Source organism: Gracilinanus agilis, chromosome 3, assembly GCF_016433145.1.
Source record: "Gracilinanus agilis isolate LMUSP501 chromosome 3, AgileGrace, whole genome shotgun sequence".
Taxonomy (NCBI): Eukaryota; Metazoa; Chordata; class Mammalia; order Didelphimorphia; family Didelphidae; genus Gracilinanus; species Gracilinanus agilis.
This window is the reverse complement of record NC_058132.1, coordinates 599,626,201-599,639,136: the sequence shown is the minus strand read 5'-3', so window position 1 is coordinate 599,639,136 and position 12,936 is coordinate 599,626,201. Positions and strand designations below refer to the sequence as shown.

Sequence of the window (12,936 nt, the reverse complement as noted above, 5' to 3'; positions counted from 1 at the left end):
CCTAGGCAAGTCACTTAACTCAGTTTGCCTCAGTTTCCTCATCTGTAAAATGAGTAGGAGAAGGAAATGATAAACCACTCCAATATCTTTGCCAAGAAAATTCCAAATGAATTCACAAAAAAATTGGACATGACTAAAAATAACTGAAAAACAATGAAAGAAGTTTTATGAATCTTGTTGGCTGAAAGGTCGAATCCTCAGATGGCCTATGTCCCCTTGGGCAACTTATCTATTTGGGCTTTAGTTTCCTCATTTGAAAAAAGAGAAGGTTAGACTGGATGACATTCAAGGTTCTGCTCTGCTCAAAATCTATGATCTCCTGACTTACTATGGTCACATTGCTAATATCTGTCAATTAATCAATCGATTAATCAATCAATTAACATTTAGTAAGTGCTTACTAGGTGCCACTATTGGGGTATGCGCTGCCTGGGACAGTTTATGAATTCAGGTTTTCCTGACTTGTATCTGGTCATCTATTGTCCCTCATTAATTAAAATAAGCATAAGAGGAAGTTATGAGGTAGAGAAGAGAGAGCTTGTCTCTGAGCAAGGAAGTTCTGAGTTCAAATCCTGTCTCCAATATGTAATGGCAATGAGTCTGGGCCAGTCACTTTATCCATCAATGACCAAGGGAACTCTCTAGAACTAGAATTTTGGAAAGCTAATGTTGCTCTGCATTGGGAGCTCTTGACACTAATGAAATCACATGGCCAGATAAAAGAAAAAATAACAGTCTGTAATGTTTTCAGTGGAGAAGAATCCTTTTAGGTTTTTGTCAAGACTGACCACATATTGCAGGCACCGAAAGACTGGCTCTGTATGCTGGCTAAACCAGCAGACGAGCTGTCCCTAAATTAAAGCTGGATGCCCAGTGGGAGAGGCAGGACTTGCTGTGCATAGCCCTCTGCTTTGAATTAACAGTAAGAAGAACAACAAGAGGAAAAAAATCTGCTTTTCCAGCTCTTTGATAAATGACACAATCGATATCCCAACAACTGATCAGTAACCAGCCTAATTAAAGTATTCAGCCTGTAAAATAGAGCTGTCATGGAGGCCTCCATTAGTGTCCTGGCCAATAAAAAAAATAATGGATTTTTAAACATATTCTGCTTTCTACCAAGCTGGGCTGTCGCAGCAGGGAGGGAGGTGTTTTGGGGAAGGGGGAAAAATAAAACAGGTCATAACCCATTTTTTTTTTATACCAAGTCTCTAGCCTCAAATGGAATTACAATTGAACCTCAAGCTCATCCTTGGGAAAAAATATTTCTGTTTAAAATGATTTTGATTCAATCAAGAGCTCATTATGTATTCTTCATGAGGCGCTCATCAGAACTGTTTACATGTCTGTACATCTGGGTAATGTGGGTGGGGGGGAGTCCCAACAACTCTCTATTTTGACTTTTCATAAGTAGCTTCTTCAATTTTTTATATCAATAAAATGTTCAATTACCATTTCGGTATTCATGCCAAATCTAACTAATTGATTTCTCTAAACATTTGAGGAGCACCAAGATCCTTTGGGGTTGTAAATACTTTTTTTTTTTTTAAATCATACCTGAGGGTGATGGCTGGCCCAGCAGGAGAATACAATACAGAGAACCACCACTGAGGCTCTGAGCTTGCCTTGACATGGAAGAGTGTAGATTTGGGAGATAAAATATTGGAGATTTAAAAAAAATTAATAAACACAAAATGTATATGAGGCTTGCATATTGATATGAAAAATCCTCTTTAATCTGCACTGGGGTCACACTGCTTCCCAATAGCAGAGAGCAAGCTGTCTGTTTATTCCCTAAGGAAAGCACACAAATAATATCAAGTCTAAAAACACATCTTCGAGAAATAATCTCATAAAAATCTGCTTTTCCCTTCTCTTGTCATTTTTCATTCCCTGATTGGTCCCCTGGTGATCCATTCTGAGATGTGGCTTCCCAATATGGGTCATGAGCTAAGTGTTAAGTACTTTCTTTCCTGAGCTAGCTCTCAACCCACCCAAGAGTGTGAGAATTGGAATGAAAATATTTGCCACAAAGGAAAAGACAAAGAGCAAATTTGGGCCAAAACGCTTCATACTGATCCACTGTCCAATGACAGAGAACTCTGTGGAGAAAGCCATGGGGAGAGCAGAGGGGCAACTGCTGATGTACTTTTAACCTCCACAGAAAACCAGGACAGAGATACTGAACCTGAATACAGCAACTCTTGCAATCCTGAAAAGACTGTATAAGGATTTTACAGAAATATGGAGCAAATTTCTTCTCAGTAGATTCCAATTTAACAAAACAAGCTACGTAGCTGATTACTACTCTTTTTGTCCCCTTCTTATTCCTTTGATGCAGGACAACTTAGTTGAAACTTGGGATCTCACACTTTCACTTTTTTTAAAAAGTAGAGTAAAGGAAGGTGGCTCAGTGGATAGAGTACTGCGCCCAAAGTCAGGAATACTCATTTTCCTGAGGTTCAAATCTGTCTCGCACATTTACTAGCTGTGTGACTCTGGGCAAATCACCCTGTTTGCTTCAGTTTCCTCATCTGTAAAATGAACTGAAGAAGGAAATGGTAAACCAATCTAATATCTGTCAAGAAAACTCCAAATAGTCATAGAGTCAACAGGACTGAAATGACTAAACAACAACATAACAAGGAAGCAGAATTCTATTCTTTTTGACTAGAACACTTATTCTACTTTATCCTAGTTTATGGAGCTATTATATTACAGGAATCTTTCTTGCCCTTTGAGAATTTACTTCCATGAAAAAGTTTAAAATGCTGATTTTTCCTTAACTCTTCTTAATGTCTAATTTTCTCTCTTCTTCCATTTCTTCACAAGTACAGTTATATCTAATGAATATTTTATGCTTAAACATATTTGAGTGAAAATGTCCCATATATTAAGAAGAAAGCCATAAAGGCAAATAATTTTATCCTGTAAACTATTCCAGGAAATTTTTTTGTTTCCATAACAACATATGTAGTTAAGTCCCAAGCAACATGCTGTGATGAGCAAGATTCAAATTTGCTAACTTATAGGTCCACATAACCCATCCTAATTCTCACGAAAATTTGAAGGGTAGAGACTTTTCAGATTTGCTGCAGGTGTGTATCTGCATATATCTATAATGTGATATATCATTTTTATGTTATGTTTGGTACAGATTTATTTATATAGGTTTGTAATAAAAGGGAGTATTGGTAAATTAATTAAAAAAACATGAAGATGTTTATAAACTAGTACTCAACTTCAGGGATCATCTATAAAATGGTAACAAATAAAAACAGCCTTTCGGATTTTGCATTTCACCCTTTAAAGGTCAGCAAGGTAAAAATGGATGAAAAAAGTATATATAGACTTGAGGGTTAAGAGGGTTGGCCTCTAGGTCTGGTTTTGAAAATTATTTAATAAGCTTTATGATCTTGTATATATTTCTTGAGTTATATAATCTTTATAATCTTGATAATCTTTATAATCTTCAATTATAAAATGAAGAGGTTGGACTAGTGAGCTCTATTATTCTATTATGTAAAGGATTAACCTTGCTAGTTTTAATCCTAAACACGCAGCCATTTTCTTTTCTCTCCCTCCCCTAATATAATAGACAACCAGGAGACTATATGCACACATACATATATGTAAATATACATAATACACATACACATATATTCATAAAGTTTAGACAGAGTTCTATCTATAGTTCTTGTGATGGAACCATAGAACTTTGGGAATGAAAAGGGTCACATAGTTGTATAACCCAAGTCTATTACTGAAAGAAGAAAATGGTGCAAAGATAAATTAAACAACTTGCCCAAGGTCACAGAGCTAGTAAGTGGTAGAATTAAGGTGCAAAATCACACCACAAAAATACAAAACCAATTTTCTCCCCATTATATCATGACTGCTCACAAATTTTGATGTAACTATTATACTTTCCATTTTTTTTTTGTCTTTAAGGAGATGAATTCTTTAATTACCTCTGTCTGTCTGTCTAGTCGTCTCAAAATCACCAACTGGATCATCCCACGTATGTTCCCTTCCATAGACATTGATCTTCTAAGAGTTTCCATAGCTTCGTGGTTAGACTTGCCCAAAAGAGATTCACCATTTACTGCAATTAGCTGGTCATTCATTCGTAAGCGCCCATCCTAAAACAAAACAGAACCACATGTGGTTACTACAGTCCAGCATTCGATTCAATTCCATTAAGAATTTATTAAGTGCAAGTCACAAGAGAGACAGTATTTTTATTCTTAATACTGTATCATTTTGATTTCTAATGCTACTCTGTAACATTGAATTTTTCAAGCTTTTTTCCTCATTCCTTTGTCCTGGCAGAAGAGTGATAAGGGTCAGGCAGTGGGGGTTAAGTGACTTGTCCAGGGTCACATAGCTAGGAAATATCTGAGGCTGGATTTGAACTCAGGACTTCCTGTCTCTAGGCTTGGTTCTCAAATCACTGAGTTCCCTATCTGCCCTCTCAATTATATCTTAGTGAGTTCAGCCTATATTTAGGAGTGCTATAGGCTGTTGTCCATTCTTCATTTTTGAAGAAGACCAAGAAGTCCAATGGCAAGACAAAAATCAAGGTGGCTGCATGCTGCCTGGAGTGTATGTGACAACTCTGCTCTAAGTAACTCCTCTAAGACTATAAAATTGGAAAGATTGATTGAAGGGGTTTCCTCCTCTGAGAAATCCCTGTTCAATGAAAACAAGGTCTAGACCCTATCCTTATATGCCGGGATCTGTGAGAGATATAAGGATATAAAGTTAAGAGATGACACAGTCCCTATTTTCAAGATAGTATATGAAGAGGAATTCACTGTGCAGTCAGATAAGGCTGAATATGATATGGTCAAATGACCTATGCATACAAAATGCTTTGGGAAATTTGAGAGGGAGAGAACATTTCCAGCTAAAAACAGTTGTTCTGTCTGAGTCTTAACAGAAGAAAAAGATTTCTATAAGCAGAGATATTAAGGGATAGTTTTCTTGGTAGGAGGGTGTACCTTTCCATGAATGTATGGAGGCTGGAGATAGCAGGATAAGTCCAGGATAATAGCAGGTAGATGTCAGAAAAGAGAACATGCAGAGGTGAGTAGGATAAAGCAGATCTAGAAAAGCAGGTAGGATCCAGATTGTGGAAGATGTTTAATTCTAGGTTAGTTACTAAAGGATTCTGAGCTGAGAAATGACATAGTTAAACTTGTACATTTTAACAGTGAACAATGTCAAGGCACTTTGAATAATTATACATATGTATATAGACAAACACATATACACCCATATGTATACAATATAGGAAATAGAGAAAAAAAATGAGAAATAAAATCATAGCACTAGTGTATTTCACTCCTAGATTGTTGCCAGGACTAAGAAACATGGGCAGATTACATCTACCCATTGGGGATCTAACCCCTAAAATTACAAGTTCAATGCTGCCATCTGCAAAAGAGAAGGTGTTAGCAGATAGATGTAGCTGGTTCTTTAAAAACCATAGAGAGCTTGGCATCATCCTCTGAGTGATCTCTAGCACTGGAGAGAGTACATAACCAATTGGGTAGGTGTGAGACGTCCGGCATTTGAGTCCTCCTCATCAAATATGGTCAGGTACTTGGCAAGCAGCCATCCTTTGTGGTTAAACATGCACACTACGCAAGAATAATGTATCCTTTTACTATAGATTATTATGGCTGGCAAATTCACATTACCTTCTGGAAAACGGAGAACTTGAGATTATCCAGGAGGTAATCATTTTTATTACAATACTCTGTTCATAAATCATCAGATCATAGATTTAAATCCAGAGGGATTTTTAAAGACTATCCAGTAAATCTCATTTTGTATAATGAAACAATGAAACAATATTTTTAAAATGTTTAATGTATTGCCAGTAAATAGTAGGTACTTAATAAATGCTTATTCCCCTTCCTTCCAGGTAAGAAACCAAGGTCCTACATAACTTAAGACCACATCTGACTCTAGAGCTCATTCCACTTTCTCCACAAGGTAGCATGGCATACATACAAAACATATATATATATATATTTTGGTTTATTTATTTGAAAATTTTATTTAATTAATTTAGAACATTTTTCCATGGTTACAGGATTCATATTCTTTCCCTCCTGTAGCTGATGCACAATCCCAATGGATTTTACATGTGTCACTGATCAAGACCTATTTCCATATTATTGATATTTGCACTAGGGTGATCATTTAGAGCACGGGTTGGCAACCTTTTTGGCTGTGAGAGCCATAAATGCCACATTTTTTAAAATGTAATTTCGTGAGAGCCGTACAGTGCTCACAGTGCGCTCTCCTGTAGCAGAGCCTGAAAAAAATTGACTTTATGGCTTCTGCAGAAAGAGCCATACGTTGCCGACCCCTGATTTAGAGTCTACATCTGTAGTCATATCTCCATTGAACCATGTGATCAAACAGTTGTTTCCCTTCTGGGTTTCTGCTCCCACAGATCTTTCTCTGGATGTGTATAGCGTTCTTTCTCATAAGTCCCTCAGAACTGTCCTGGATCATTGCATTGCTGCTAGTAGAGAAGTCCATTATATTGGATTGTACCACAGTGTATCTGTTTTTGTGTATAATGTTCTCCTGGTTCTGCTCCTTTCATTTTGTATCACTTCCTGGAGGTCATTCCAGTTCACATGGAACTCCTCCAGTTCATTATTCCTTTGAGCACAATAGTATTCCATCACCACACATATACATACATATCAATTGCATGAGGCAGAAGATGCTTAAGCAAAATCCCAACTATTTAGAGGAATGATCTTGCTCAGATTACATACACTTAAGCAGAGATTATATGATATTTCTTCAATGAGTTTTCTATAGCAGGTTTTTCATTCAGTTAATAAACATTTATTAAGTGCCTATTATATGTCACTGTTGCTAAACCCTAAAGACACAAAAAATGTCAAATGAGAGTCCTTCCTTCAAGGACCCCATTATCTAGTGGAGGAGATAACAAGCAAACATACATATAAATAGGCTATGCTCAAGATAAATAAGATTGAATTAACAGAGGAAAGGTACAAGAACTAAAATGGAATGGGAAAGGCTTCTTGTAGAAGTTTGGATATTAATTGTGACATAAGATAAGTCCCAATAGTTAGAGCAGAGGAAGGAAGGAGGGCATTCCAAGCATGGAGGACAGCCATAAAGAATATCCAAAGCTGAGAGACTATATTATTCATGGAATAGCCAGGGCAGTGTTCAAGAGCGTTGGGCAGGAAGTAAGGCATAAAAAGCCTGGAAAATCAGGAAGGACCTATGTAATGAAGGGCTTGAAATGCCAAAGAGAGGATTTTGTGTTTGATCCTGGAGGCAATCAGTAGCCATTAGTTTACTGAGTCTAGTTGTCAGGTGTGGTGTGTAGCATGTCATCCATACTTCCCTTCTCTTTTTCTAGGCTGACTCATTCATTGTTTATGTGCCCTCATCTTGACAGCTCTGGGTTTTTTTTTCCCCCCCCTCAGGCTGCCCGGGTGTGATGGAGGGTGTGTGTGTGTGTGTGTGTGTGTGTGTGTGTGTGTGTGTGTGTGTGTATGTGAGTGTGTGAGTGTGTCTGTGTGTGTATAAATATTCTGCTGCTTCTCCATTTAAAAAGTCACAACAAACTGTGTATGTGGTAGCATTGGTGGTGAGGGAGTAGTTTGTGATTTTTATAACAAACATTATTAGTCTTTGTTGAGGTTTCTACTATCAACTAAAGAACTGCCCTTGAATCTTCTCTCTCCCTTACTCCACACATCCAAATATTTGCCAAATCTTGGTTGATTCCATCTCCTTACCACCTCACAGCTTTCCCCTTCTCTCTACTCAGAGTGACCACCCTAGTGTAAGCCCTTATCACTTCTTGCCTGGGCTACTGACATGGCTTCCTAATTGGTTTCTTACCTCTAGAATTTTCATTCTCTTTTTTAGCTGCCAAATTGGTATTCTTAAACAGGTCTGACCATGTTATTCCCCTGCATAAGAAGTTACAATGGCTCCCAGTTCTCCGTAAGCCAGAATACAAATTTCTCTGTCATGAATAGCCCTTAAGACTCAGGCTCTAGTCTCTCTTTCCAGGCTCATTACAGGTTACTCTTCACACACTCTACTCCAGTCAGACTGGCCAATTGGCTGTTCCTTATACATAAAATTACATGTACCATCTCCATGCCTTTCCACATTTCATAGCTGGAATAGATTCTCTCCTCACCTTCATACTTACTTCAAGGCTCAGCTCAAATACCATCTCCTTTATGAAGAAGGCATGCCCTCATCCTGCCAATTATCTTAGTTCCTCTACCTCCACCAATAATTTTTATTTATTAAGGATTTTTTGTATTTATGTATCACATTGTTTCCTCCATAAGACCATAAGCTCATTGAGGGCAAGTACTGGTGGTTTTGTGTTTGTTTCTTTTTAACCTCAGCTTAGCACAGTGCCTGGCATACAGAAAACACCTAAAAAAGGCTTGGAGAATGAATTTTTTAAAACCCTTATCTTCCATCTTAGATTTAATACTATGCATTGGTTCCAAAGCAGAAGAGCCATAAGGGCAAGGAAATGATGAGGAAACATGTATAATACGGAGCTAAAGTGACCTTTACAAGCTTATACAGTGAGTAAATGACAAAAATGGAGTTAGACACCAAGTATTCTGAGTTAACAAACACAAAGGTACCACAGCTAAAAACACCCAGAAGGGAAATATTCAACAATTATAGAAATGGAACATGGTTAGAGTCCATGATAGAACAAATATTAATATTGAATAGAAAAAAAAATTCTTCCACAGAAAGGAGAAAACATATCTATAATCAGTGACAATCTGTGTGGGGTCCCTTGGAATCCTGTGGTAAAATTCTTTGTTTGTGAATAATATAGCAGCAATGAAGGAGGCAGTTCTCCTATGAACATTAGTGTCAAGAAAATGAGCTTTGAGGGAAATCAGAGAAAGAGTCAGGCCCTGGTGCTGGGGGTGCTAAAAGAGCCATCATTTAGTCACTGATGGACATCCCAGGGCCATAATGAATGCATTAGCTTTCCTATGAAAAAACTGAGTTAACATGATGAACATTGAAGTATATCACATCAGAGTCATGCGATGTTTTAAATGGAATGCTTTAATATAACTTAATGTTCCTTCCTTTCCTCTTCTCCCCCTACATGACTTTTACTCTAGAAAGAACTAGATATGAGAGACTCAGAGGGATGTCCAAACTAAGGGCAAACATTCATTTCCATTGTTTAATTTTGGATGAAGAGTGTGAAGGAATAACTTTAGGGCACTAGGACCAGAGGGGCAAAAAGAACTAGCTGTTCTTGTAGTTTTAGTCATAAGATTCTTCTTATGAAATGAGATAAAGCTCAAAAAATTATCCCTTACTATATATTCCTTAAAATTTTTTTAAAAAAAGTTACTGTTTTCATTTGCAGATATAATCTAAGGATGCAGCCTGAATATTCAAGCTCATAGAATTAGATGGGCTTCATACATTTTCAATCTAAAATGAAAAGGTCAGGTCATCGAGGGCACCTGGAATTTCAAAATAAGGTGTTCAATTCTTTTCTAGGGTCACCAGAGAATTGGGGGTACAAGAAAGAGCCAGGCACAGTTATTTTCTTATTCTGGCTGGTCTACTGCTATTGTTGCAGTATTATTTTGTCTTTTGAAATGTAAATGATGGGCCTTTTTCTCAGGTATTGGTACCAGGCAGGACACTGTCCCTTAAGGGGAATTTGTAGAATGTCATGATAGAATCTGAGAAGCAGAAGAGACTTTAAAGATCCTACACCTCTTCATTTTACTGATGAAGGAACTGAGGTTCACATAGATTTAAGTTATTTGTCGAAGGTGACAGCTCTTTATAGCATGCTATAAGCAGAACTGAAGCTTCATGACTCTAGATGAATGGTATTTCTCCAACAGGAATTGGAACAATTATTTTTTATTAAAAGTGGTAAACTTTAAAATATAAGTTCATAATTTTTATATCACTTTTGTTTCTGATTTAGCCTCCATTGTTATCTTCTTCCTAGAATAGAACAGCTTTCCTTTTTAACAATTAAGCAAAAACAACTGAACCTGAAAATGTATGCACAAAATGTATGTACTTGTCTTAAGAGAAATGAGGTGTGTTTTATTGTCTTTTCTATAGGCCTATTTGATTGGTTTTCAGTTGGTGCTTTTCAATAAACCTTACTGCCTATTAGATGCTGGATTAAATATAAAATCCTCTGTATGGCTTCCAAAGCTCTTCATAACCTGCGTACTTTCTACTTTTCCAGGCTTCTTACAAATTATTCCCTTGTATATACTCTAGAATCCAGTGACAGTGACCTCCTTGTAATTACTCACATATGATACTCCAACCTCAATGATTTTCTCCCATCTCCAGAATTTTTTCCCTTCTCATCTCCACTTTCTGAAATCTCTGGCTTTTCTTCAAGTCTTAGCTGAAGTCTCAAATTTCTACAAGAAACTTTCCCCAAATCTCCATAATTTAGCCTTCTTTCTGAAATTATGTCCAATTTATCACATGTAAATGTTATATCTATCACATATTAAATGTTTAACAATGTACATTAATTTAATATTAATATAACATTAAACTATATGTGCTTATACACATGTATATATATATACACATATATAGTATAATATAGATAGACAATTGGATAGTTCATAAAAAGTTGTTTGCATGTTGTCTTCCCTATCAACCTATAAGCTCTTTGAGGGCAGGGACTGTTCCCCCACTCTCTCCTTTCTTTGTATCCACAGAATATATATAGTACAGTGCTAAGGTAATAAATGCTAGTTGCCTATTTGATCCATAAATTGACTTCCACTGAGTTATCTTTTCAATTGTACAGTGGCTATATGTTCTTGCAGTTCTACTTGTTTTATTCTGCATCAATCTATACAAAATTTTCCTTGTTTCTCTTTTGTCCTAACATTGTATTTCTTACTAACGAATAACATTTCATCACATTTATATACCACAGTTGGTTTAGCCATTCCCCAAAAGACAGGTAACTTTAATTTCAGTTATTTGCAACCATAAAAAATGCTACTACAAATATTCTAGTATATATTGGAACTTCTGTCTTTGAATTCCTTGGAGCCTATCATCTGTAGCTTCTGGGCCAAAGAATGTGAATTCAATAAATAATTTTGATCTCTTTTGTTTATAAATCACTTAAATTTCCCTTTGTATTCCTTCTCTTCTCTCTCCCAGAGAGCCATTCTACACAATAGGAAGCTTTTAAAAGAAGAAAGAAAAAGGAAAAAAAACCATCAAAACCAATAGAAAAAAATATCTGACCATATAGTTAATATGGGAAATTAAAGAAAATAATATGACCACATATGTAACATGTCATACTTTTGGATGTTCCATTTCTGCAAAGAATGGGAAAAGAGGTGTCTTCTTATATCTCTTCTTTGGGGTCAAACTTGGTTTTTGTAACTTTGTAACATTCATTTTCATTTTTTTTTAATGGTGGTTGTTTTTTCTATTTATACCAAGGAAGTTATTTTGGGTGTTATTTTCCTGGCTTTGCTTACTTCACTTGTTCCAGTTCATGTTAAATCTTTTGTTGATTCTCTATTACATCATATTCACCATTTCTGATAGCACATTTCATTACATTCACATTTTACAATTTGTTTATTTTTTCCTAATCAATGGATATATCTACTCCACTCTCCTGCTTCTTTATTATTATGAAGGTGCTGTTAAAAATATTTGGAATATATAGAGAGAGTCTTTCTTTTTGGCAATTAACTCCTTAGAGTATGTACCTACCAGTGGATTCTCTGGGTCAAAGAATAACATTCTAGTAATATTCTATGCATATTTCCAAGTTGCTTTCCAGAACCGTTTTACTAATTCATAGATCTCCCTATAATTCATTAGTCTAATGCCTATCTTTTTCAAAAAATTTCTAACAATTAACATTCCCATCTTTTGATATCTGTCAATTTGTTGGGTTTGCAGTGAAAACTCATGATTGTTTTGATCTACATTTCTCTTATTAATCATTTGAAACATTTTTTACATGTGGTTATTTATAGTTTCTAATCCTTTTAAAACCACTTCTCTTTTGGGGCTTATTTTACTGCTAGTTGTTGGATACCAAACTGTTGTTAAAGATATCTAATAAAAAGTTTCCCCCACCAATCAACTGTTTTCCTTCTTATCCCAGATGCATTAATTTTGGTTGTGTATAAATATTTCAATATCTTACAATCAAAATTATGTGTTTTTTTGCAATTATCCTTATTTTGTTGAGAATTTATTTACATACCTTAGAGGTAAGGCATAGGATCTATTTCTCCTCTCTCAATGGTATGATCTTTAATATTCAAGCCATATATCCACTTGAAATTTAGTCTGGATTATTTACTTTTGTTGTATCTGGTGGTAAAAGTTTAGGAAAAAGACTATCTAAAAGTATCAATCTAAAAAATCTATCTAAAAAAGTATCTATCTAAAAGTAAACTATCTAAAAGTGACTGCATTATCAGCCCTCTTATGAAAGAAAATACTACATAAAATAGAAAAAAAGGCATTATGGGAAAGTAGGAAGATAAAAGCAACTAGGGAATAGAACAAGGCAGAAAAGGGAGGGAGGAAAATCTAGTTTAAAATGAATCTGATTCAATCAAGAGTTCATTATGCATGCTTGATAAGGTACTCATCAAAACTGTTTACAGTCTCTTTGCTTTAGAACGATATAAAAATATACGTATTTTGACTATGAAAAGTAGCCTATTTTGTTTTTACTTTTTGCTATTGTCATCCTGTTCAAGTAACTGCTTTATTTTGACTAACAAACCTCACTAATTGATTTTGCATAAGTAAGCTCCAGTATCTGGGAATATTATCTAGTAATTCCAGAATATTTCTTTTATTTAAATCTAA

At 35.7% G+C, this 12,936-nt stretch overlaps 1 protein-coding gene across 1 annotated transcript in view; it reads right to left on the bottom strand.

Moving 5' to 3' along the window:
* PARD3B (par-3 family cell polarity regulator beta) overlaps window positions 1-12,936 on the bottom strand; it is a 1,311,536-nt gene that overhangs the window by 510,226 nt on the left and 788,374 nt on the right. Inside the window, exon 11 of the mRNA XM_044669413.1 lies at window positions 3,972-4,142. Within this exon, the coding sequence (XP_044525348.1) occupies window positions 3,972-4,142 (171 nt within the window). The remainder of the gene's footprint in view (window positions 1-3,971; window positions 4,143-12,936) is intronic.